Source organism: Trachinotus anak, unplaced genomic scaffold (genome assembly GCF_046630095.1).
Source record: "Trachinotus anak isolate AG129_WGS33_773 ecotype Australia unplaced genomic scaffold, CSIRO_AGI_Tana_v1 ptg000024l, whole genome shotgun sequence".
Classification (NCBI taxonomy): Eukaryota; Metazoa; Chordata; class Actinopteri; order Carangiformes; family Carangidae; genus Trachinotus; species Trachinotus anak.
Genome location: NW_027273875.1, coordinates 2,684,049 through 2,711,488, shown reverse-complemented (window position 1 = coordinate 2,711,488; position 27,440 = coordinate 2,684,049). Strand labels below are relative to the sequence as shown.

The 27,440-nt window shown below is 38.5% G+C and overlaps 2 protein-coding genes and 1 long non-coding RNA gene across 4 annotated transcripts in view; 1 reads left to right on the top strand and 2 right to left on the bottom strand.

The window, feature by feature from the left end:
• The first annotated feature begins 350 nt into the window (after positions 1 to 350).
• LOC139608008 (organic cation/carnitine transporter 2-like) lies at positions 351 to 12,608 on the top strand. Its single transcript, XM_071461425.1, has 10 exons — positions 351 to 1,018; positions 1,386 to 1,489; positions 3,297 to 3,451; positions 3,559 to 3,730; positions 6,175 to 6,301; positions 7,793 to 7,890; positions 8,475 to 8,689; positions 8,991 to 9,173; positions 10,168 to 10,303; positions 10,543 to 12,608. The coding sequence occupies exons 1-10, from the start codon at positions 620 to 622 to the stop codon at positions 10,625 to 10,627; spliced, it is 1,674 nt and encodes a 557-aa protein (XP_071317526.1). The 5' UTR covers positions 351 to 619; the 3' UTR covers positions 10,628 to 12,608.
• On the bottom strand, positions 7,895 to 12,978 carry LOC139608009 (uncharacterized). The gene is made up of 3 exons (XR_011684937.1): positions 12,844 to 12,978; positions 12,482 to 12,582; positions 7,895 to 8,020 (listed from the first exon to the last, which is right to left on the bottom strand). It is a non-coding gene; the product is annotated as an uncharacterized lncRNA (long non-coding RNA).
• A 1,956-nt stretch (positions 12,979 to 14,934) lies between these two features.
• Positions 14,935 to 27,440, bottom strand: part of LOC139607954 (organic cation/carnitine transporter 2-like) — a 23,841-nt gene continuing 11,335 nt past the window's right edge. For both annotated transcript variants that reach the window (XM_071461331.1, XM_071461330.1), the window contains 10 exons: positions 26,094 to 26,276; positions 24,663 to 24,766; positions 23,464 to 23,618; positions 23,133 to 23,304; positions 22,387 to 22,513; positions 21,624 to 21,724; positions 20,580 to 20,794; positions 19,075 to 19,257; positions 18,788 to 18,923; positions 14,935 to 15,278 (listed from right to left, as the gene is read on the bottom strand). In XM_071461331.1, coding sequence (XP_071317432.1) covers positions 15,209 to 15,278; positions 18,788 to 18,923; positions 19,075 to 19,257; positions 20,580 to 20,794; positions 21,624 to 21,724; positions 22,387 to 22,513; positions 23,133 to 23,304; positions 23,464 to 23,618; positions 24,663 to 24,766; positions 26,094 to 26,276 — 1,446 coding nt within the window. In that variant the 3' untranslated portion in view covers positions 14,935 to 15,208. The remainder of the gene's footprint in view (positions 15,279 to 18,787; positions 18,924 to 19,074; positions 19,258 to 20,579; positions 20,795 to 21,623; positions 21,725 to 22,386; positions 22,514 to 23,132; positions 23,305 to 23,463; positions 23,619 to 24,662; positions 24,767 to 26,093; positions 26,277 to 27,440) is intronic.

Sequence of the window (27,440 nt, the reverse complement as noted above, 5' to 3'; positions counted from 1 at the left end):
TCTTAGTTAGCCTAATCTTTTTGGTAAGATACTTACTGACTTCAAGACACAAGCTCTCAGCTCATGATTATACATTCTGACACTGACAACTATATTTTCTATGTTGAAGCTGAAGAACATTATATTACTTGGTAGGCCTACTATTTTTGACAGTACAAAAAATAAAGACGCTGAAAATATCTAGCTTCCTGCAGACCATGAGATATGATACCACATAGAAAATCCCTTTTGTTTCTCATCTGTGCAACAATAAAACTTCATCCCCGTTTATTGTGGTATAAATAGGCTATAAAGCAAAACAAAAAAACACTCCTGTTTTATTACTGTGTGGCATTTTATAACAATGTGAGTTAGTAGCAAAATGGCAGTTAATCCTGCTGGCAGTGTTTGGAGACTTCCAGTGTTTTGGTTTAATCTATAGTAGGATCACGGACTGTTCCTTTAGAGATGGTTAACTTAGGGTAACACAGCCAAGTGAGTGCAGCGGGTGGTGGGTGGGATGGTTTTGAAGCTGAAACAAAACCACTGCTTTTCAAATGCCCATTCGTGTCTCCCACGTTAACTCTGCCCTATTTTGCGCGCCTGGGTTGTGCAGGACCAGCACTCGCTGACTTAAAGCATGACCGACTACGAGGCAGAAACCGCCTTCCTCGGCGAGTGGGGACGTTTCCAGCAGCAGATCTTTTTCCTCCTTTGTCTGAGTGTCATCCCCAACGGTTTCACCGCCCTGGCCATTGTGTTTCTCGCTGACACGCCGCCTCACCGCTGCCTCGTTCCCGCGCACCTCAACCTCACCGCCGCATGGAGGAACAGCAGCATCCCGCTGGAGGAGGAGAGCCACAGCGGCACCTTGGTGCCCAGCAAGTGCTCCAGATACAAACTTGATGATATGCTTAGTTTCTCGGAGAGAGGTTTACTGCCCGGTGTAGATGTTAATCTGTCAAATGTGCCAAAAGAAGGCTGTCTGGACGGGTGGGAATATGACCGGAGCGTTTACATTTCCACCATCACAACTGAGGTTTGTGTACCTGCGCAAGTCCCAAATTAGGAGAAAGCTGCAGTTGCTTCCATGAGAGAGAATTAGTTGCTGCGTAAATGTACCTTTTTTATGGAGCATAAAGCCACCAAAAAGTATGATCTTAAGAGTAAGATGAGACTGATTTAATCACCCGCTGTGATTACTCTTGACCACAAAAACTACATTAAAAAGTTATGTCAGAATAGATATTGGGACAAAAACAAAAATGCCCAAGAAAAAACGAACAAACAAAAACAACCATGGTACTGTTTTTGTTGCTAAAGAATAACATCTTAAAGAGTCAACTCTTTTACTGTAGCCTACTTTACTCTGATCTATAATGCATGTGAGTGTGTTTGTGTTGCAGTGGGACCTGGTGTGTGATGACAGGTGGAAGAACCCACTGACCTCCTCTGTCTTCTTCTGTGGAGTTCTGACTGGCTCCTTCATTTCAGGACAGCTTTCTGACAGGTGATAAACAGAAGATTAACTTAACCTTTTTGTCAGGATGGACATGTCACTGAACACATTCTTGTGACTGCAATAATTTTGTGTCAATCATTAAGTTCCCAAGTTCACTCTGCCCTCTTTAATCTTTAACTGCATGTCTTCTTTCAGCCCTCAACATTGAAATAAATATCTCCCTTTTTCAATCAGCTACTAGATTTTTAAATTATTTATTATTTATTAATTATTACTTTGTCTGCTTGTCAACTAGGGGTAACAGGTCTGGTCAGCAACATATATGCAACACTACTCTTTGCATCGTTTTTCTGTAGAACTTGAAGTACAGGTGAAAGCAGAAGCAGAATTTCACACAGTACGGGATAAAGAAATGCATTATGTAATTTGTAAAATCAAGATGTAACCTAAATTACCGCTTTGCAGTTGTATGCCTCTGCCAAACAGCCAAGTTGCAGGAAATACAGTCACACCCTTTCTGAGTTACAGCAATGAATACTATCCAAGGTGTTTTTGCAGAACATTATGATGTCACAGCGAAGTAGACCATTAATGTAAATTGGCATCACTTCATTATATCCTTATAAACATTTCAGTTAAAATGTGTCATTCTTAGTGTATGAATATGTGGGTAAGGTCACAGTAACCTTGAACTTTGACCACGAAATTCTATTCAGTTCATCCTTGAGTCCAAGTGAATATTTGTGCCAGATGTAATGAAACTCCCTCTGGGCATTCCTGATATAATGCATTCACAAGAACTTGAGGTCACTGTGACGCACCAAAATCTAAAGTCATCCTTGAGTCCAAGTGAATTTGTCCCAAATTTGAGGAAGTTCTGTCAAAGTGTAACCCAGACAACCCAAAACATAATACCACTGGCCCTGGCTGTTGCTGGCCAGAAAAATCAAACAGCATACAGTTTTCAAATTTTCAAAGATCTTGTGGGCCTGTTGAAAGGGAACTGATTCTGCATTCTTTTCAAAGTCTGTTTACAGGTTTTTGTAAGTCCTACTGTATATGTGAAAAAAACTTTTATAAAATCTTCTGTGGCTGCAGATGGAGCTGCATCTGATCAGTTACCTAAAGTGCTGTAAGAAATATTAAAGAAAAAAAAAAGAACTGAGCTGAACAGACCTCTTTAGCCAACAATCATTTCTGCTTGGCACTAGCAGCTCAAGTCTACAGTAACTGCTGTCAAGTCGCATTGTGGCTGTTGTAGGTGCCAGGTTTTAATGAGGAAGTAGGACATGTGAAATAAAAAAGATGATATCTCTGGTTTTGCTGCATTCATTCTGATCTTTTATATTACATTTGTCCATCATGAGCCTGACAATATTGTTTGAGTACAGTCTGTGATTTTTGACAACTTGGGGGCAAAAGCTTTTCTAAATGAGCTAACAGACACACATGCTTGACATATCACCATATATAGTTGATATAGATAACTTGCCATAAGTCACCCCCTTACACATCCAGCAGACACAGAGCAACATTGCAGTCATGTTTCCGGCCACTCAATGAATACAAGTCTAATGTTCATTCTCTTTTTAGCTGTGGTTTGTCTAGACCAACTCTGGAAAGAAAAATGTGGCTCTTTAGCTTCTATATGTTTAATTTTCTTCACCAGCTAGTCCCTGACTTTGCCATTTGGTGGTGGACAGGGTTAATGATAGACAGGTTAGAGTGAACTATACTGTCAGTGTACCATAAAACCTTAACAATGAGCCAGAGGAGCCTAGTAGGCGCACTACAACTGAAGACATGACTGATAATTCTTTATGGGTGATTTACCTGTGCTTTATGTCCTTTTCAGGTATGGGAGGAAAATAGTGATGTTTGTTACCATTGCAGTCCAGACAGTGTTCACACTCATCCAGGTCTTTTCTCCATCCTGGGTCATTTTCTGTGCTGTGTTCTTTGTTGTCGGGCTGGGACAAATCTCCAATTATGTGTCTGCATTTGTGTTAGGTACTTTTTCCCCTATACTCATTGATTCTCATAATTATTTAGTCACTAACTTGTTCATGATAATGCAGAAAACTTTGACATTCCCCCCTTTTTTCTTTTGTGTCAAGGAACAGAGATTTTGGGCCCACGTGTGCGGACAATTTTCTCCACTGCGGGTGTGAGTCTGTTCTTTGCTGTGGGCTACATGCTGCTGCCAGTGTTGGCTTTTTTCATCAGAGACTGGAGGATGCTTCTCCTAAGCCTCACCCTGCCTGGCTTCCTTTGTTTGCCTCTCTGGTGGTAGGTAGGTGTGTGCTTGCTTGTGTGTGTCTGTGTGGGTTTTTATAGGTGATGTTATATATTTTGCCAGCTATGTTGTTACTTGATAATGCTTTGCTGCAACACAGACTGGTGTATAGAGGGCCTGTGGCAGTGCCAAAGAATTTTCCAGTGTCTTGATCATTCCCATATCTTTGAGGTGGAGTGGTACTAACTAGATATAGTTGGGCTTAATTCCTCAAACAGCTCTGGCTCTAGAACCAAACTCCTGGAGAGGGGCTGAACTCTATCCTTTCCAGAGTTGCCCAGGGTGAGAGGTACTGGGTGGGTGTGGGGATACTCATGGGTCTCCGGCTGAGTGCCGCTGTTTTGAAAGGGGGAAGACTGACTGTTGTTTGTGCGCCCAACAGCAGTTTGAAAACTCTGGCCTTCTTGGAAATCTATGGGTCAGATACTGAAAGCGGCACCACCTGGAGACTCTACAGTTCTCTTGGAGGAATTGAACGCTAATGTGGGTAATGATGACCAGGATGACCAGACCAAGATTAATAAAAGTCATCGAGGCAAATACTTCACATCAAAGCTTTGTTTAATCTATATGTTGGCTCAGTCGTCACGGTTGGAGATGAAGTGGTTCCTGGTTTCATGCTAAATCACAGTAAAATGGCAACATAGTATTACTATTTAAATACTAATAAAAACTATAACTGTGGCCGACTACAATGGTTAATTACTGTAGATTCACTTTAGGTACTGTGGCATCAACCAGCAACAGATGCATGTGCACAAGCAGGTTTGTTTTGTGTTAGCTGGACAATCTGACTTCTTTGCAAACAAGTCCAGTCACCCCTGATGGTCATTATACAAAATGCAGATTTAAGCAACTTCTGCATCTGCCTTACTTTTCAGACCTGGAGTCTACGTCCATTTTCATATACAGTCTATGGACCAGACCTAGTAAACACATATGTATAGTGAGAATGAGCTGGGAAGGCCTGGCTGAGACACCTGTCTGTGAGGTCTTCAACTCCCACCTCCGGAAGAACTTTACATGCACTGGGGACGCTGAGTTTGAGTGGGCCATGTTCAAAGCCTGTATTTTAAATGTAGCTGTCAGGAGTTGTGGTCAGAGAGTCATCTGTTGTGGTGGTAAACCAACAATGCGCTGATGGACACCGGTGATAAGGGAAGCCATCAAGCTGAAGAGGAAGCCTTTTTGCAACTGGCTGACCCAGGGGTTTCTTGAAGCAGCAGATAGGTACCGGCAGGCCAAAATCGGTGCATCTGGGCAGGACGCAAAAGCCCAGGAGGACTTGAGGGCTCATGGGAATTTGCCCTTTCAGTCTATAATGTGGTTTGTGGACTTGGAGAGGGCTTGTGACTGAGTCCTGTGGGAGATCACGTGGGGGGTGCTGTGGTAATATGGGGTTCCTGGTCTGTTGCTGTGAGCATTCCAGTCCTTGTATTACCAAAGCAAGAGTTGTGGCCACATTCTCAGAAAGTCAAACATGTTTCCACTGGGTGTTGGCCTCCAGGGTTGTCCCTTATCACTAATCCTGTTTGTGATTTTCATGGACAGGATATCAAGGCACAGCCTTGATGTTCCGTAGGTGGGAGATGGGATTGTGTTTGGTTTGGACACAGAATTGAATCCTTGCTATTTGCAGATGAATTGGTCCCATTGGCTTCATCAAATTAGGACCTTCAGCCTGCACTGGTGGGGGTGGGGGTTGGGGGTGGGGGTTTGATTTATCAGTTGATCGATGTTCCTATCCTCACCTATGGTCATGAGATTGTGGATACAAGTGACCGAGATTAGTTTTTCCCCCCCAGGGTGGCTTTGCTTAACCCTAGAGATAGAGTGCGGAGCTCGGACATATGGAGGGACTTTGGAGTAGAGCCGTTGCACTTTTCTGTCGAAAGGAGCCAGTTATGGTGTTTGGGCATCTGATTAAGATGCCTCCTTGTCCAGTAGAGGTCTTTTGGGCACAAAATGTGCTGGAGAGATTATATCTTGCATCTGGCCTGGGAACACCTCAAGATCTGAAAATGTTGCTAGAGGGATGTTTTGCTTGACCCGCTGCCACTGCGACGTTGACCTGACCCTGGATTAAGTGATTGAAAATAGATGGCTGGATGGATGAACTATCTTCAGGGTTTTGGACTGTTGGTCTGATAAAATACTTTTGATACAGTTATTACAATCATTGCTTTCTTAAAATTTTGAAGACTAAATGAACAAAATAATTGGCAGATTAATCAATAATAATCTGCTCATGCCCACTTTATGAAGACTAGTGTTAGGTAGGTTTTACTTTTATGGAGGTGTTCAATTTAGAATTACAAGGAATCAACATGAAGAAAAAGAGAAGCATCAATCAAATTTTTGCTGTAAAGTGTGTTTTCCTCTTTTCCAGGTGATTGACGCTCTCTCTCACTGTCCACACTGTTGTGTAATGACGCAGGTACATCCCAGAGTCACCTCGGTGGCTGCTTTCTCAGGGAAGAGTAGAAGAGGCTGAGGCCATAGTGAGGGATGCTGCTAAGAGGAACAAAATTGAACCCCCGTCTGTCATCTTTAGTCCTTCGCAGGTGAGATCTCAGTGAAAAACTGGCTCATATGAGTGCATAAACACCAAGCTGCAGGGAACTCATGGCTGCCATGACCAGATGGAGGAGTACAATATTTAAGTCAGTACAAGTTGTTACTGTAGTCTTCCCTGAGTTGTTGAACTCAGGGACTGTGGAGTTAAACCTATCTTTTCAGATAGCCTCAAGTGACTATCAGTTTAGTTTATCATAGTAGTGTTTGTGTTTTACAGTATATGACACATGATCATTTTTACATATATCAGTATTTCTTGTAAATTTGACCAACTAAAATTACTGTGCCTATGCTTGAAGATAATGACTCAGCTCTTTCCCCTCTCCTGCTCTATGAAAATAGGTTTACAAAGAAAGCTCAAAAGACTGTCAGTGAACTGAGTCTCAAAAATACAGACCAAATCAATGTCACCACACAAAATTCGCAAAAAAGAAACATCATCACTTCATAATTTATCACCAAGGCCATGGGGAATGACAATGAATTCTACTCAACTGAATGCACAATACTTCAGCTATAACCGATATACCTAAGCCATTAACCAGACCATACAACTGGGAGATGATATTCCTTTAAGGGCGCTCATTGTTTTGTACGGTTTTTCTGCACATTTTATTCTTTCACCCAGAAGGCCTCAATTACTCACACCTTTAAGCTGTGAACTGCCTCTGACAACCTTTCCTCTGTGTAGACACTTTGTCCTGCACTGTCCACCTTGGAAACTGACAAGGGACCTCTGCATGGGTCAGAAAGTGATAGTGGTAAAATTCATAATAAATGTTTTAGAAACATAATTTAGTAGCACAAGGGCATAACAGTCAAGTTTTATGTTTATGTTTATGTATACATGTCCTATATTGTTATGCAGGAACATTTTTATGTTGTTGATATACATAGAACAAAATAAACATTTCAGTTTGTACCACTAACATTTGTTTTGCCTCTTACTGGTGGGAACTGGATGAGATGGTACTGCTATCACCCTTGTGTTTGTGTGGAGTTGGTAATTAAAAAAAAAAAAAAAAACATTCGATAAAGCTACAGGCTGAATTCTCTGTTGTTTTCCACTGAAAATAGCAAAATCCAGAGTCATGAGATTCAGGAAGTTGCGAAAGTTGTTAGCATACTTGTTGGTTAGGAAGGATTGATGTATGAATATCTTACAAATATAACCAATTATGTACATGCAGCAGCACTGAAAAATTAATAGTATGATAAAAATGAACACTACAGAGGGATAAAAACACATTACTAGTTATTAAGTATTTTTGCTACCTCATTTTGTCATTTCATATCAGACTTCTACCTTAATTTCTAGTCCTCATGTTTGGTAACTGTATGTGTGAACTTGTGCACATGCATGTGTTCACTCACCAAGTGGCCATGCCATCTTATTGTTCTCTGTAATGAAATTATTTCCAGACTGATGGCTCTGCTTGTTAAGTGTCTGTTGTTCCACGTGCTCTGCTGCCCCACAGAAAGAAAATCGGTCTGAGAAGACGCCAGCCCACAACATCTGTGACCTGCTACGTTCTCGAAACATCCGCTGGATCTCTGTCACGCTGTGGCTGGTCTGGTGAGTCCCTGCTGTCCCATCTGACCTCCACATTCAGTACAGTGACCCTGCATGCTCAACTACACACACACATATGCGCACGCACACAAACAAACACACCTAAGCACTCATATATAGACATATACACATGCTGTTACACATACACGCACATGCACACACACACATACACACACACAGTTTTAGCCCTCACAGGTCTCACTTCAACCACATGTCAGCCCATCTCAGTAACAACAAATAATGATCTGTCGGGTGCTGTGAAGCCTGCAACTAAGATCAAAATCAGGTTTTATGTAACTGCACAGTATGCCTGTATCCTTCCTGCACTCACTTCCTTGCTGAGTCTGAAAACAGGTGCAGCTTCATTTTTCTTTGATTTAGAAACAATTCCATTTAGTCTAACACTAAAAAGTCATAAACTAATCACAGCAGGTGGCTAAGCTTCTAATTTCCATGTCATTTTTTGCTGCTCTTGAAGGACTTACTGACTTTATTTTCTGAAAGTGCTGTAGTGCCATGCCATTCAGCTGTACAGGGTGATAAACACCACCAAGACTGTTATGTATGATTAATAATTATCCCCACAGGAACACCGTGACTATTGCCTACTTTGCACTTTCCCTGAACACGGCGAACCTTCATGGCAACGCGTACTTCAACTGTTTCCTGTCAGCGCTGGTAGAGATTCCAGCCTACACTTTGTCATGGCTTTTGTTTCGCTGGTGTTCCAGACGAATGAGTCTCTTCTCAACCCTCTTCATGGGAGGATTGTTTCTACTCTTGATACAGTTCATACCAGCAAGTATGGCACTTCAATGGACAACAGTTTAACGCTACATTAATATAGCTTTAATTTCTGCAATTTTTCATTTGTTCTTTAATGTAAGATCATTACATATCATCATTTTATCATTATATAGACAGAAAAATAAGGTTTATTTTCTTCGTCACATGCAAGCAGATAAAGACATACAGATATACACTTAATCTGAGATGTTTTCATTTTAATCCAGGGAAAATTTGTTTGAACTATTGTTTGAATTGTCAATTTATTCACTAACTCACATGTAACATTTAACGATTTAAAATTTTATTTCCTCTAGACCTGATTTATTTTGCCATAACACTCGAGATGACAGGGAAGTTTGCAGTGACAACAACATTTGCCATCGTGTACGCCTACACAGCAGAACTCTACCCAACTGTACTAAGGAATACAGCTCTTGGCACCTGCTCCATGGCCTCCAGAATAGGCAGCATCATTGCTCCATACTTCATTTACTTAAGTAAGGAGGATCTTACATCTGCCTAAAGCACATTAAATGCATCACTCAGCTATCTGTTGATCCTATTATCCTCATTCCCTTCAAGTTACTGGAATACTTTGATTTCCTCAAAACACTACATGGATGTGTTTCAAGTTGTAAATTGTCCATCCATCCATAATCTACACCACTCATCCTACTCAGGGTTGTGTAAGACTGGCTCCTCTGTTACAGGGATAATGCACTTGGACACTCACAGTCATGCTTAAGAAAAGATTTAGAAATCCCAATTCACTGTTCTTGGCTTTGTACTGTGGGAGGAAACTGCAGCACCCAAAACACAGAGGACCTGAAAACTCAGAAAAGCCCCAGACAGCTGGGTCGCTTGGACTCAAACCCAGGACCTTCCTTCCTGTCATACGGTGACTTCAAGGTGGTTATGTTCTAAAGCACAAAGAAACACCCAGCAAACATTCGTCTACTGTGGAGACAGGGGCTGTGGAGTGTTCATTTTCTACCTCTGCATTTCCCCTTTTCATCAAACTCACACAAAGAAACACAAAGAAGAACAAAAAAGATACCTCTGTGTTGTTTTCATGTATGTGAAAAATACATTTTTAAATTCTCCATGGGTCTCATTTGTCCCATCTTAACCATTCATCAGATGTGGATGAAGTGTCAAGAAAAGCAGTCCCCCTCCACTACTGACTCATACTAAACACTATTAGAAACAAAATGCCAACACAAGGCTGGATCCTCTCCAAAAACAGAACAAGAACAAATGTCACTAGCACAAAAACATAAAAGCAGGCTTGATTAGCACTCAGTTTGGATGAACCAGCCTAGTTTAGAAGGCAGTTTAGTTTCAGTGAAGATTTAGTGGGTTGGGTTAACTGATGCGTGATACTGATTTTTTTAAGTCTCCACCTTTTGTGTTTTTGTTTTTAACTGCTCTGTAGTACCATTGTAGTCAGAGTTGTTTTTTAGTGTCTCTTCCTCTGCTGTGTTGCCACAGGAAGCTATTCGATTTCACTGCCTTACATACTCATGGGAAGTCTTACAACTCTGGCGGGGTTGCTGAGTCTCCTGCTGCCTGAGAGCTATGGAATGCCTCTGCCTGACACCATCACTCACATGCAGCCCTTCCCTGGGTAAGACTACCCTGTCATTACATTTCCTAGAGACTCGGGTTATTATAGATCTGAAGTGGTCATTAGTTAAAATTTTTTGTTATATTTTTGTACATTAGACAGTGTATCAGATACATTTTTAAAAAATGATCCTATTTTGGGCCAGGCTTTACGTGCTCGCCTTGTTCAACCACAAGGTTGAACTGCTCTGTGTAGTCTGTGAATCATGACTGCAACTTTATCGCTGTTTATTACTCTAGATGTTGTCAGAAGAAGTCTTATGTGGCCACACACACTGATGAAGGAGAAAATGAAGGGGAGAGGAAGTCTCCAGTTGTCCCTTGAACAAGGAGTAGCACTGATATCCAGCTTCAGGAGAATAGCTGGGCAGACATCAAATCTCTGTCAGGTATAACTCAAAGGATAATTTTTTGTCATTGGATTGTGAAATTATGCAACTTCATATATGTACATATAACATATGATAGTGCCTTAAAATATCTCCACAAACCTGGTATGTTTTCTCGAAGACAGAGTCACAATACTGTCCAATGAAGAGTGAACCAATGCAGCTGTTACCATACTTACATAATACTGCCCTTAACAGTGGTAAATTATAAAAATAGTGCAACTTTGAATAAGTAAAATTAACAGTGCATATATGTAGAAGAAAGTGTCTAATATTCTGGTATTAAGTTAATTGGAACCAGCGGCCACATTTAGGGTCTAATGGTACTGCAACTACAACTTTTGTTTCACCTTTAACACGAAGATAACATGCAGAGTGACCTGAAAGGTAGAAAGTCCTGTACATTTTAATGCAATCTAACAGTTCTGTAATAAACACAACCTTTGTGAGACTTGAGTGGAGTATTTAACTAAAGAAAGCATGTAATGGCTGCACGCCATTTTACATGGTGTTGTTTTATTGGATTTTACCATGATGTATTTGTAAATTAGGATAGTAAAATATTGCAGACAACTTCAAACACCAAAACAAAACACCATAGAACACCACAATGTGCTATAGCGTTAAGTCAACATAAAAACAATTTTGAATAGTAAAATCAGTAAATGTTAGCTATGAATAAGAATATTTTTTTTATTGTTTTAAATTTTATCTCATTTATGTAAGTTAAGTTTGAGTTGAAAAGAAGTGACTTTCAGAAATCACCAGAGGTTTTGAGCGCTCTTCTCTAGTGATGAATAGGCATCTTAAGCAAAAGACAAACTGTCATTATGATGATGATGATGAAGATATACATGGTTTTGACTGTTACACTTAAAGACTAATATGCAACATTTTCTGTTTCTGTTGCCATTGTCATGTCTGAACACCCAGTATCAGCTGGGCCTGTCTAGAGCAAATTTATTTTACACCTTTTTTTTAGTAGCCGCAGGTGGACTACAAGAGAGGACTAACACAAAGTTAAACATGAAATACATTCATTCATTCATAACGGCGTCATGATTGTCTTACAGTGTTTTGGTTGTTGCATTCTCAAAACATAATATTTTTCTTGAGAGGTTTTGATTTCAAGTCATTAAATTCATTTTTCCGCCTGTTAACTATTTAAAACCCACAACTGACCCACATGTTTTGATTGTAGGATGAAACCACACAGTTAGAAAACAAGACTAGGTCGAACAAATTTGAAACAATTACTGAAACATGGCCCATTAAAGCTACATATTAACAGGCAGCTGGTTAAAAATTGCTAGCCTCTGCCTGTGCTTGGGAGGAGTCTGGAATCACTCAGGACTGTTGTGGGGAGAAGCATGGACTGTAAGATGCAGCCATCTTGGAGAATACCAACTACCCTCTCCACAAGAGAAGTAGCTACAGCAGCAGGTTTTGTGGGTAAAACAAATGTTATTGCACAGAGCAGTGGTTGTGTTTTACTCATCATCCTCCTCAAAGAGCCTTGTTTACAGATATTGGTGTATTATTTCTTTATTGGCATCTAATCTATCCCTTCATATCTAGTGGTTACACACACACCAGTTGAATGAAGTTGATTTTCTAGAATATGAACTAAAACATGCACTGAATGAGTTCCAAATAGCACCTGTGCACATCCTCGACTGTACATGTGCAGCTACGCGGAATTAAGACACACGTAAATGTGAATGTGTAACTATGAGTAATGCTTAAATGTAATTGCTTGTGTATACTAATTGCTCAGACTGGATCCTTACCACACCACGCACAGAATGACAGTTGTTTTTCTGATGTTTCTGGTCCTCAGCAGCCTGACGACATTGTAATGCTCCTTCAGGTGTGTCTCTGTCTTATCTGCCTGCAAAATACAAAAACTCAGTCTCACCAACAGTTTGTTGTGTTTTAGCTATGCTATGGTGACAGTATGGGCTGCTATGCAATTTTGTACAGACATAAATGCTCCACAGACAAATCCTTTGTCTTTGGCGATTTTAGCAATCGTGAAATGTTTTGACAACTATTGGGATGCAGTGCCTGGCAAATTGGTAGACATTTATGTTCCTTGTACAAATTTAGTCCTGTGTCAATACCTGCAAGATTTAAGTCAAAGCCAACTTACATGTGTAATATAACCACAAAAGATGACCTGTGGTGCCTCAACTTTGTTGTTCTTAGCAGCGTCTCTAATTATGGCCTCAGCCTCCTCCAGTTGTCCCTGAGAGAGCAGCCATTGAGGAGACTCTGGGACGAGCCTGCCTCAGTATTCGACACGGAGATGTTCAGCTGGATCAGATAAAATACTGCGGTGAGAGGGTGCATACAAGTTATAATATTCCTATAGATAAAGAGCCAAGTAAGAGCCAAAGATTATGACATTCATGGTGCAATGTAAGGTAAAATTAACATAAATACATTTTTTTGTAATTAAAGTAACCTACCACCAGAGGGGCAGGTAGAGCAGCCAGGCAGAGACGCAGCCAACAGGAGAGAGAACCAGTCTCTTAAAAAGTATGTGAAGAGAGGCAGCATCATGTAGCCAAAGGCAAAGCCCAGAGTTACACCCATAGATGAAAACATGACCCCCACACTGCCAACCAAGGTTTCAGTGCCTGCACAAAGAGAGAGAGAGAGAAATACAAATAAGTGCAAAGGTAATAAATGAGAAGAAACAAGATAAACAATTGTACTTTTATATTGCTCATTATTCAAAACGATGCATCGCTATAAAATATAATTTTACACTGTACAAGAACTATAAAGCAGCCAAGTAAATTGAGGTAAATTAAAAAGAGAATTAGCAAGTTCAAAAGTAATTTTTCTTAGCACTGTGTTGATCATTTCATATTGAGATGGTGTTTTTGTACTGTCAAAGTTGTTCTGACAAGAAGGATCCAACAGGAACTCCTCGTATAGTACTGACAAAAATGCTATATAAAAAAATCACACTCTAAATATCAAATGACCATTTTTTTTCATGACCTAAAATGAGTGGCATAGTGTTCAGTGTATATCACACGGTGCTGGTGTTTTCAGTACCTGTCTAAGAGCTGTCCTGAAAAGACGGATCCCACAAGAACTCCCAGGAAGTAAACTGTGGATGTCAGTGGCACACCAGGTCGAACTGAATATTCATGCTAGAATGATTAAACAAGCTGCAGCACTCAATTATTAGTCATTATTACTGACTCTATGTCAGCACTACAACAAAGACCTGTGTATAACAAATGAACATACAGTTTAAGAACAGACAGATGTACAGATAATTCACAGACATACAGTACATTACACATTTTCACATGTAAGAAAAGCAGGAGCAAAATAAGGCAAGTGCAACCTTTTAAAATGTTCCAGTGAAATAATATCAACATAATCAAGTGCAGATAAAACGGAATTGCATAACTCTCTTGGGACTTGCAGAAGATAAACATGATTAGTTTCTGTACTAAAATCCAATTTTTCCCTTCAGTTTTCTTGATTGGTGTTCCACATGGTCTTAAAAGTGAGTTTTGACGTGCAGTGCAAGTGTTAACTTCTGTGAATTAGGCAGTAAATCATAATATAGCCATAGCTGTCAGGAATAAAATAAATGTTATTGATGTTATTTGCATAAAACAAATAATTGCAATATTTAAATTCATATTTGACCACAAACTGACCCTTATGCTAACTGTAACAGAAACGTGTTTCCGTTCAGGAAAATGAAAGAAAATACCTGTTTTCAAATTCTCTGTTTTTTATTTTTCTTTCTTTTTTTTATTGTCACTGTTGGGTTATAGATTACAAAAGTAGAGATAAAAAATTACAATTTGATTTGATCAACAAACATATGAACTTTGAAGTGTTTACTTGAAAACTTAAAAAATATAACCAGCTTTTTAAAAATATATTGGAGCAGCCCGGTAGTGAGTGGTTGGGGCATGTACCACATGAGCGCAAGATGCTCTTAGCAGGCAGTTGCTGGTTTGACTCCCGACCGCCCCGACTCTTTCCTGCATGTCATTCCCCTCTCTCTACCCCTTTTCCTGTCAGTCTCCAATGTTCGATAATAAAGGCACAACACCCCCCCACCCACCCCACCACCAAAAAAAGAAATGTAACCAAACCAACAGGCTTTTTTTCCGTTTTTAAATCACAAAAACAAGAAATTCTTGAAAAAAATTCATGTATGACTCGGGATTTAATTTCACAATAGACATAGTTTCCAAATGTATCAAATTGAAAAGAATAGGTTTATTTTTGATGAATTTCTTAAACAAAAAAACAAACAAACAAAAAAAAACAAGACAACAAATATTCAAATAGTAGTAACTGTAAACAATGGTAATGACACATGTTTAAGCAGTAAGACAGAAAGGCGGAGAGAGGCATTACCAGCAGCAAAAGGCCCAAGCTGGATTCAAACCCAGACTCCTGTGGTAAGGGCTCAGCCCTGCTATGTGGTACACAACATCTCACCTACTGTACATCAGTAATCTTCCAGATAATCATAGTGAACTGCCCAGGTGCTCTGTGGGTACCAGGGTTCCTTTTCTACCGATGCATGGACACTTTATCCTGTAATAAGGAAAAGACAAGTATTTGTTTATATTTGTTGTAATGTTCTGCAACTAGGATAAGAAAAGTATAAATACTACTTTAGTTTTTCTTTTTTGCTGCCTTCAATTTTCATTAGCATCATCACAAGCAGCTGCGTTCATCAAGTGGCTCATGTCACATTATCATATCCACTTAGAACATGTTTTGTACACATTTTAATGGGACAACTATTAGATCAAGAACGGTCAAGGGGCCTCATGTACAAACGCTGCATACACACAAAAACATACACCATGTTTCACACTCATGGTTGAGTACATCAATAGTGAAATGAACATAAGAATTTGCGTTTCTCTACGCCAGCTTCATGCCTGGCGTACACACGGTAATGGTTTCGTCAACTGCTGACACTTTGAGGTGATATTAGGAACTGTTTTATGAGACTGTTTGTATGCATGTGAAAACAACTACTCCTCAAATTAATTTACACAGCATAGACACAAGGGCCTTATTGTAAACAGTAACACATTGTTTATGTATTTAAACAAGTGGACATAAAAGCATGCACAAAAGGATGCCATGCATGCCCTAATAACAATAGCAGCTTTGATTATTATATCTATGCGAAACACAGAATTAGAAAGGAACGGGTATTAAAAACCACGTTGATTGTTTTGGCCCATGATGAATGATTTATCAGCTGTTTCAGTTTTCCTAGTGCAATCCTCCTGTGTGCTGAGGCTTCGGAGAGGGACAGAGCGAGGAGTTACACATTGACTGACTGTTCCAGTCCAAAACATCACCATACATTGTTATCCATCAATTATTTGAACACACTGACCAATATCACAGTTGCAGCAACACTACTGGAAGCAGCAGTAAACATGTTTTAGACCTCTACTTTTATAATGAGAAACATTCTTGTTTCGATTTGACATATTTTACTAATCACTCTTCTTTTACAATCTATCTTTGTTTTATTGTGCTATATGCTACATTTTATTTATTTTATGCCAGGTGTCTACTTTAAGCATGACCTTGTCTTTTACACCTTCAATTTCACTCTCTTTTATTCCCCCTGTATGAAATGTTTTGAACTACATTTTATTTTATTTTTATTACCATGATATGCTATACAAATAAAGGTATTATTATGATTATTAATTGCTTATTGTGGGCACACACACACAAACTAGTGTAGTGTGTGTGTAGTGTCCTCAAATGTCCACTAGTCATTAATAGGCTTACACTAAGAACAAGGAACATAACATGGTAGCCTAACCTCTTAAATCATCTTGGCATATTTTGAATACACACACACATCTTGGAATAGAAAAACACAAATGTATAATGTGTAGTGTTTTCCAAATGATTAAAAGTGACACTCGCTGAGTAGAATCGTTATAATAAAAAGAGATTAGCAGCCTAACCTGCTGTTGTAATGACCTGTTGCTAGCTTGACATTTCTACTTGCCATTGCAAGTAACGAAGGTTAGAATACATCTCCAGATCAGCTGATGCTTTAAATAAAATGAATTAAAGTCTTTACAGTTGGATTCTACAAAGGCAGAGTGAGGTCATCCCACTTTCTTTCTATGCTTAGCTCATGTTCCACGTTAATATAAGTGAGTGGAGACTAGCTAGACTAGCGGTTCTCAAACTGTGCCGTTAGATAGCTATAATAACATGTAAGGTGTACCTTACAACTTCTTACACCCACAGCCTTAGCTCATTAGCTACCACCAGATGCCAACAACAGCCATGTGACTACTGCGAGCTCTCTCTGTCTCCCCTCACTCGCTCTCACACTAAATGTGCACGTGCCAAATAGTGTACAGTCAATCTGCTGCTTGAATGACACAGAGGACCCAAAATATGGGCTACTTCCATTTTTGATCAACAATATCACGTTATTTTCAAGGGCTTTAATGCATAATCGGAATGACTATTGAAAAGATTCTGGACTATTATTTTCTTATTTTTGCATCAAATAAATAAATAAATATTTGAGATCCATGGCTATTCATAACACACCCAGCCCTAAAGACGCCTATGGTTGCTTGTAAATAGTTTTCTTGTAGTTTATGCAAGTTCTGTTGGTTGAAATGACTAAAATAGTTTACAGTAGTATTTCACATTATATTTTAATCATTTCAACCAACAGAACATGCATAAACTAGCATGTCATGTCATGTCACGACCCCATCACATTTACAGCCTCTGCCACACTCTCCCCCTCCATTTGTTTTCTCTCATTATTAATGACGGCGGACAGATGCTAAATAAAATCTTTTTTTTCTGCACCAGACCTTGCAACTTGGTGAAATGTCTCCTTTTGGTTACATACCACCTGATTTTGCAATTGTTTCTGATTCTGAAGAGCGAGGTAGTCCAGGCATTAAAAGTCATTAGCATATTAAATTTAGGGCAGTGAGAGGGTGCAGCGTGGTGTTTGTGCATATGCGCTCAATTTCACATCAGTTCAGATGCACAAAGAAAATGTGCATGGAATCCTGTGTGTGCACAGTTTCATACACCTGAATTGTGTGTGTTCGTTAAGTTTCAGTATGAATCCTATACAAGGCTTTGTACATGAGGCCCAAGGTCTGTGATCTTACCCACTTAAATATAATAAAGGTCAAATAATAAAGATAATTTCTTCAAAAACTGATCTTTCTGGCCAACACTGACATATCATTACATGTTTAATTAATATGGTGAGCTAAGCAAGTAGGATATCCAGCAGCAGCAGAGTGACAATACCATTCATATCATTCATACTGTATTTCTGGCAAATAAAAGTCCAATATTTGCTCTCTTTTAGCTCTGTTTTTGGTCTTTACCAGCTCCTGAGGGAAATATTTATCTCTTTAGCCGCTAAATGCACCACTATGATCACAAGCTAGGCTTTGTCTGCTGTTTGTCATTGGATAGGAAGTGTACAGTGGGTTTATCAGAGCTTTTCTTTGAGACTATTCTATTTTTAAAAGAAATTGTAAAATCTGTTTACAGAGTTTTAAATTACATTTTTCATATTCCATTTACCAATATGTCTCATTATATTCCATATGAAAATCATTTTGTCAGTTTCACTCTAATTCAAAGATCTGTAACTACTGGGACACACTAAATATTATATAAAGTCGATAAAGATGAAGCAGATTTTTTTAAATCTATTGTGCTGTTATGTTTTTTCCCACTGTGAATATTGGACTTGTATACTGGACTGTATACGTATAATGGCACACTGTGCAAAAGCAGTTTCACTGGTAAGATAATTATATTGTGCCAAAGAGTTCTAAATACTAAAGCAGTACACAGTCAACTTAATTTGGGATGCTAAATAAATAGGTAAAATCTAATAGTGTAAGAGAAAGTAAAATTACTTTAGAATGTGAATTCAGTTTCACGTCAAAACTATCCTGTTGCAATTAAATACATAAACCATCTATTATAATTTAGTATATAGAGATGAGTTTGGCACAGGAGAGGATTCGTAAGGAAACTGTATTTCATAAGCAGAATACCTTTCTCTTTTATGCATCTGTTGAATAGTTTCTGGAAGAGGGCGTCCAAAACTCTCTGGAAGGAAGAGAGTAGCAAAGGCGGATACTACAGCCAGAGTCCCCATAATTATATAAGGAAGGTATTTAGAGTATAGACCTAAAAAGGAGAAGGGGCAGTTAGATGGGAGGAAAGACTTGGTCCTCTGTGCAATGAGATGAAATCTGATGTAAAAGTAGCTGATTAATAAAAAACAAAACACAATTTATAACAAATGTCATTTTTTAAAATCTAAACTCAGTTTACTCACTCAGCTTTAACAAAATTGGTGTAAGGCAGCATCCCACTCTTGAAACAGTGGTGCATATCCCTGTCGCTGTGTTCCTGAGCACTGTTGGGTAAAGCTCTGCTGTGTAGGTGAACATCAAGGAGGAACCGGTGGTGATAGCATATTTACCCAACATCTTCAGCACAAGGGACAGATCTGATAGATCTAAAAGATGAGGAAATACTTTCTTTTTAATGGAATAGAAACACATAGAAAGTCTTAACAATTTTGTAACTCTTAATTAATTACATTTAATTAAGTTTTTGGAAGTCAGATGGGCAGACAAAGCCTTATGAAGCTATGGAACTTTCCTTATGTTTGTGCTGAAGACAGATTTGAAGCTCAGTTACTGCTTTTAAGGGCCTGCTTATGGTTATTTAATGATATGTTTTACATCTATTTGCTTTATTTAGTCAGTCTTTTGGCGCTTGCCAGGCTGCCATTGTGAAAAAGAAATTTTTATATGTCTTGCCTGGTAAAATAACAGTTAAACAAAATAAAAAAAATATAGTGAGCACAGTGAAATCTGGGGGCTCACACTTATGGCAGCCTCTCAAGGCTGAAGCTGAAGCATCTGCTATACTTTTGTACGGAGATGCTGCATTAAAATGTTGACAATATTGTGCAATAGGTTACAGTAAAATAATTAGTAAATACATTGTCCAAAAAAGATATAAAGATATGCATCATTTTTACTGAGATTAAATATTAATGTAATTTATTAATGCAATATAGTCCCAGCATCAACTGTGCAAATGCTTATCCATGGTTGATATTTATGGAACCTTCATCATTAAATTTTTCTTAATTATGATTATGTCTTTCTATGCCACAATTTTTAGTTGGTCTGCTCTATTTTTATCCAACAAATCTACCTATCACATGTTTAGTTGCAAAACTTTAAAACTGTCAGACTGACTGAATGAAGCCAGTGTTGTTTGAATAAGACATCATTGGTCACATGGTGTTCATCATTTGACATAAGCTCCAATACAGTATTTTACCACTGTGCATTTCAGAGGAGAGAAACAATCCTACAAGCTTCGATATCATGTGTCTGTCTCTACCCCCCAGTAATGCTCCATAATAAGTCTGCAAAATACAAGCTGATGTAATGCAAAATTAATGTATGAGTGATGATGAATTAATACATCACTTAATGCAGGATAAACCATGAGCTCCTGTTGTTCACAATTAAGAAATGATCAATTCTATGATTTATGTGATTCTTAATTAGTGAATAGCTTCATTGTCATTAAACTTGTTTTAGTTCTTAGAAAATGAAATAGCTCAGTATAATTTGTTTGACTTTCACCACATGGACCATCACTTTGCACTAAGAATCTCTGTGAGTATAGTTGTGGGTTTACTACAGGGAAAAGAAGGTAAGGATACAGAGATGTGCCTGTTTACTTATTATTCCCACTTCACTCCTTGTGCCTGGAAACTCAAGTGTCTTGTAATACTGGGCATAGTTTTTTGCTTACTTTGAGGCACTAGTTGAATGAGGTACAGTGGCACTGCTCCAAGGACCAAGGTGCCGATGACAGCCCAGCGTCGTGGAAGAGATCGCAGAGCCAGCCAGCTGGAAATGTATGCAGGAACCTCTACAGCTGCTGAGATGAAGCAACTGATGTAGGGGTCAGAATGGAGTTGGGATGTGCTCAACGACAGCCCATAGTATCCAGTAATCATAGTAAACCTGGGCAAGTCAAAGATATGTAGACATACAGCAGAGATGTTTGAATACAAAACTGGATGAAAAGATAGTTAAGTGATACATATTATATTTGAGTAAATTTTAACCACACTTTATGTTTGATTTTGTGCAGTATGGTAACACCCTTATTTCCATATAGGTAGAATATTCTCACAGAAAAGCCTAATTACCCTATTTTACTGCTTCTAAATGTGGTACTTCAATTACTTCTTGAAACTCCCCCTGTTTTCCTGGAGGTGCAGTCCATAAAAGTGGCTCAGAACAAGAGGCCTCCCATACACAGTTCAATGTAGCACACAAGTGCATAGACGGCTTAAAGCTCTTAATACTGCAAAACACAATATCTATAATAATAATAATAACTTAAGCCTTTTTGTTTTTATCAAAAATGTCTTCATTCTCATTGGTTGGTTAGAGTGAGTTCTCTGGGAAAAACACATGCAGACTTTGAGACATTGAAGATATAAAGTTCAGACAGTAGAAACAACTTGCAACATTTTTTCTGTTTGCTTGTGTTTCCTGTATTTGCAGTGTGTTGCGTGGGCCATGCCTGTGTTGCCAAAAATGTTACCACGTTTCTCAGTTTGACTTGTGTGTGTTTTGATATTTTCTTTAACATTTGCATCAGCTTTTTTCTACGACATATGTGTTACCCAAGTGGTGAAGAGATTTGTTTCATTATGTTTTTTCCATTTGTACAGGTTTTCATAATTTGTAGTAGAATGAGTTCTCACTGCCACTGCACTCAATGTTAAAAATGTTATCCCATTGTGAGTTTATGGTGATTGAAGTGCTCAGACGGTTAACTCACGACACCAAGCAGAGAATGAGGGTTGTGATTCTCATGTTGCTCTCCCTCAGCAGATCAAAGGCATTGGAGTTTTCCTTCTGGTGTGTCTTTGTCTTATTAATCTGCAAGAAACAAGAACCTCAGTGTCACTCTGTTTTAAGTATCTTTTCTCAGTAGCCTGATATTACAGGGCTGTTTAAAAAAACCTATAAATACATGTTTCTCAGACATAAATAAAAACACGCATATGTAATATTCTGATGCCAGATAAATTGTGTTCTAATAGATAAGCATGTTGTCACTGTCTTAAGTTTTAACGTTTTATATAAAATCTTGGTCCATTAATATACTATCCTATACTAAAGAATGATTTTGAAACAACTAGATTCATTCATTTCAGTCTGTCCTGGGTGTTTTGTTTATACCAAACAAACTGATGACGTAACTGACAGAGATAACCTTATATATAGTTTACAGTGCATGCCAACAAAAAGCATCTGCATTAACAGAATTTACAGGGGGGTTCCTGTTTGAGCATAAACTTAAACTTTGTTCATTCACATTCCTTTCCATGATAATTTTTGTTGAGTATAACTTTCTTTTGTAAAGGGCAATTTATTAATTACAAAAGAAAAAAAGAAATATATATATATATATATATATATATATAAAAAAATTTTCTCTTATTTTTGGATTTTTGTCAGCATCTTCTACATACTATTTTTTTCATTGCCCAGAGTGGGTCTTTTTTAGTCCTGCATGGTTAAAGTTGAAGTCAATTTACACTGTAATCTTCAAAGACGACCCTAGGAGCCTGAACTTTGTTCCACTTAGCAGCCTTTCTTATTATGGCTTCAGCCTCCTCTGCTCTTCCCTGAGACAGCAGCCACCGAGGAGACTCTGGGATTAGCCTGCCTCATTATACAACACAGACACACAGAGAAGACAATGACAGAATAACAAGGCAGGTGGATCAAAATGACCATCTAAAACCATAAAATCAAGTCTTAATACATGGATACAGATTAAAGGGCCATGCAGTTGATTTAGAATTAAACTTTGGCGTTTGTTGCAGTGCTTAGATTTTTTTGGAGACTCTTACCAGAAGATAAAAATATGTAAGACAAGTACAGCCTTTGATTTGTAAGCTTTGTTTTACTCAGCCTTAACTTTAAGCCCAAAAAATATATTAAAGTGGACACAGGTACAAAGTACCGTCTGTTCTTTCTGTCTGTGGTTTCAATTGTAGCATAACTTCAATGAAACTGACTTTTGAAACAAGACTGTTGCTTATGATCTATGTGTTTTTTTTCATGGACAATTATGTAGTCAGTCAGCAAGCCAATCTGCTATTCTTAACACAACCAAATGTTGTCATTTTTCTTTTCTTTTTTGTAGTGTATTTGGTACATAATAAGGGGTTCTGTTTTTCATTTGCACAAATACACAAATACCCTGGTCAGAGACAAAGTGTATGATTCATAGTGAAGTCAACACAATATAAGCTTTCTTGTAGTGAGTGCAACCTACCACCAGAGGGGGAGGTAGACCAGGCCAGGTAGAGACAACGCCAACAGGAGACTTCTCCAGCCCCTTAAAAAGTATGCACATAGAGGCAGCAACATGTAGCCAGCAGCAAAGCCTAAACATGTGCCAAGAGATGAGTAAAGGACTCGCACATTGCCAGTAAAGATTTCAGCTCCTACACAGAGAAAAAAAAAGCAAGGTTATGGATGTGAGGTGAACAAGTATGAGAAGTTCAGTATTTCTGACAAACTTAGTTATTTGCCTTATCTACATTCATTCATAAACTTGAAAATGTGCAAAACTATCGAGTATAAAATGAGATGTTCATATTTACCCAGCACTAAGGCAGCTACAAAGTTGGACATCTGCCCCAAACCATTGAAGAAGAGGAGGATGGTGAACGTAGTCCATGAATTAGAGAAAACTTGAGCAAAGGTAAAAATAGTCTGAAATGCCGTGGTTACAAAAAGAATAGGTTTCCTTCCAAATCTGTAGAAAGAATTTGAATGAACCAATGAGAATAAAGAAATAATACCAAAATACATATACTGAACACAAAGGGCAACTATTTTTTCTTCCACACTTGAGGGGTTGGAGATCTGATCAGCAGATATGTTAAACAGAAAAACATAATGAATTCAAAATAATTAACATAATGTCCGCCAAATCTTACACAGTAGTCTAAGGCTAAATGTAGTACTAGGTATAGTGTCTCGTCAGTGGTCAGTAGTCAAAGCAGCATTTCCAAAATGTAGAAATAAACATTTCCAAGTACAAGTTGTATTCAAAAATGTACTTGAGTAAAAGTACATAAGTGCTATGCTTCAAAAATACTTTGTATGAAAAGTAAAAGCACCCATGTTGCAGAATCGTTACTTTAACGTTGCTCACTGAGTTACAGCTAATTTGAACTGGTTGAAACTGGATTGTTCAGAGTTCCTACAAACCCATGATCCACTCCTGCAGGCATTTTCACAAATGTTGTCTTATCAAACTTTTTCTTTGGATTATGTCACCATTCACAGACTGGGCTTGACTGATATTTTTTTCCTGTCAGTTCTGCTGCGGGGCAAGTTACAACTTACTCCTCATTATTAGATAAAGTAATAGAAGAATTAGAAATGCATTTTACACAAGTTGACTATATGTTTTAAAGCAAAATCCAAGTAACTGCAACTGTTCAACAATATTTGCCTCTAAAATGCAGTGGAATAAAAGTATAAAGTAGCGCAGAGTGGAAATACTGCAGTAAAAAAAACCCTGAAAATGATATTTAATTATACTTAAGTGTAATTAACCTGACCCTCTGCCACTAGGTATCATGTTGTATAGTACTGACAAAAATGGTATATAACATATGTTACATACCATATACTGTGGTATATAACATATATTGGTATATCACAACACAAAAATGGTATATAAAGGTATAATGGTATATAATGGTGTACCTACACACTGTAGGTACACCATGACCTAAAATAAGTGGTGTAGTGTTCAGTGTACATCACATGGAGCTGGTGTTTTCAGTACCTGTCTGAGAGCTGTCCTGAAAAGAAGGATCCCACAAGAACTCCCAGGAAGAAAACTGTGGAGGTTAATGGCTGCTTCCACTGCTCATTGCACACCAGGTCAAACTGGAATAACCATACATGAACAGTTGAACAATGACATATGTGGACAAGAGGATATTCATATTAATTGTATTGATTTAATAAATTTGATTTATGACAATATTTATTATATGGTACTTATTCTAATGTTCTGTCTCTGGTCTGGTATACCTGGTCTGGTCCTTACACATCCTTACCAAAACTAACAATGCATTAGTTCACCTCTCAACACTTTCTGAGTTGCCAGAATCTCATCCTAAAGCACCATCTTGAATGTATGTGGGTTGCAAAAAATCTTTGCTTTCATAGCAAATATGTGGATGTCCTCATGCCTGGATCCAGTCTAAGATTATAAACAACTAACCCACAGTGAGAAAATAAAGTCTGTGTGATGGTAGTCAAAGCATGATATTTAAATAGGCGTGTTTGGAGGAATTAACAGAATTTCCATCATTGCTTAAGGAGACATGTAAAAGAAAATGATAGGCTACACGTGTCCTTGAAAGGCAAGGCAAAGGCAAGGCAAAACAAATTTATTTGTATAGCACATTATCCTACACAAAGGTCATTCAATGTGCTTAACAAAATGAAAGAAGCATAAAAATAGAGGTAAAAAGCATAATAAGACAACAGTATAAAAACATTCATAACACAATTATAGAATAGATAATATTGAATTAAAGTGCAATTAAAAGATTAAATGAAGGCAGTAGAAATGCAAATTGTTGACTGTGTTTTGTCATTCCTACACCCTTACCTGAAACGTGTAATGATGCATCAGACGTTAGTGTCATGTTCAAGATTTGAGATGACATATTTTGTTACATAGGAATCTTTGGGACTTCTTTTGTGTTGTCCTGTATGTCTTACATTGTGTGTGTTACCCACCTTAAAAGTATCCACCCAACCTAGCAGTGAAAGAGTTGACGTAACACTCACTTGAGCCACATGCAACAACAGAGACACTGGAATTACATTCAAATCCTTCCTGCAAATTGTCAAAGGGTGTGTCTCTCTCAAACACTGGCGAATTTCCCATTTCCCCATGGGATCAATAAAGTATTTATGTATCTATCTAAACAATAGAGTAGCCAATGAGTAGCCTCACAATTCCAGGGGGTAAATTATGCACTGAACACACTGGAGAAATGCAAAAAAAATACAGACACAGGCAGGGAGGGAGGCTGATGTTGAGCACTTGCAGAGAGAGTAAGCTGGCACTCGAGAGGCCTAGAACATACGCAGACTAGGGAATGAGGATCGAGGGAGAAGAGAGAAAATGAGAAGACTGCGTAGTGACAATGACAACAGATTAAGGAAACAAGCCCATGTCATGGTCACATACACTCACCTCAGAGACTATGGTGGATTGGTAGATGTCTCTGCTGTAGCTCCACCCATCCACACAGCCCTCCTGCTCCAGGTCTGTGAGGTTGACGTCCCTACCAGGAATGTATCCATGAGCAGAGAGATTTCTGACCACATCCAGCCTGTATCTGCTGCATCTGCTCAGCTCCTGTTTCCCATTCACCACCTCATAGTCAAAGCAACACAAACTTCATTTGAACAATATGGTGTTGACAACTGCGTCCTTACAATGCCTATCTCTCTGTATACCTTCATTTACACACATGGACAAAATTGTTGGTACCCGTCCGTTAAAGAAAGAAAAACCCACAATGGTCACTGAAATAACTTGAAACTGACAAAAGGAATAATACATAAAAATTTACTGAAAATAAACTAATGAAAATCAGACATTGCTTTTGAATTGTGGTTCAACTTTGTTTATAAGCTCAGCTGTTGACTTTTTACAGCAGGAAAAAAAAAAACTAGGAAAAAATATGCATTCGATCAATAAACAATTACAGCACACATTCTGGCAAACCTGCAGTAATATAAAACCCAATAAAATCTTTGCCAACCTAATGGTTTCATTTGTAGTGGTTTATGCTTTAACATAACAAGAACACACCTCACTGTAACAATGACTTTCTTTATTTGTTTTGTACTGAACTTTTCCCGACTGACAAGCAATACTGGGAATGGACAATTATATGCAGGCAGAAGTGTGCACACGCCATTATGCTGGAATGTAGCCCAACCACTTTACTGGCTGATATATGAGGAGTTGACTACATGCAGCAACACTGTCAGCTTTAAGCCAAATTGCCACAGGTAATATGCAAACTTAAAACCAGGAGTGAAATGACTGTGGATTTAAAATAAAAGTCACTGCACTGAGCAGATGTATTTGACCAAGCAGAAATTGTGTCTTGATAGACGAAATACATGTGGTAAAAATAATTGAGTGAGCAGATTTTTAAATAGATGTTGCAAGGGTGCCAGACAGACCAATTCCCAGCCAATCATTAAAGGGTAATCATTAAAGGGTATGAAAAAAAATTGTGTAAATAAATAAATGGTGTATCAGCGCTCCCTCTCCTTTTTAACTGTGCAACCTCTGGTGGTCTCTAGGTGGAGACAGCTGCAGAACACATAGACATACTGCTGCACACAGATGTTATATGACTAAGCAGAAGTAATTTTTGGCAAGATACACTGAGTTGTCGCCTAAAATCTGGCAAATCCTGCTGAAGTTTTCAGAACACCCAGAACATAGTCAGACTACCTCAGACCTCACTTACCTGCTGTGAGCTAGGTAAGTTATAGCTGGCGGTTAAGGATAAATATGTAG

Excerpts from the sequence above, each read along its gene's own strand:
- LOC139608008 (XM_071461425.1), top strand. The coding sequence starts at position 620 with ATGACCGACTACGAGGCAGAAACCGCCTTCCTCGGCGAGTGGGGACGT. Across the intron at positions 1,490-3,296 it reads TCAGGACAGCTTTCTGACAG|GTATGGGAGGAAAATAGTGA; the intron begins GTGATAAACAGA and ends TGTCCTTTTCAG. Across the intron at positions 9,174-10,167 it reads TCCATACTTCATTTACTTAA|GAAGCTATTCGATTTCACTG; the intron begins GTAAGGAGGATC and ends GTGTTGCCACAG.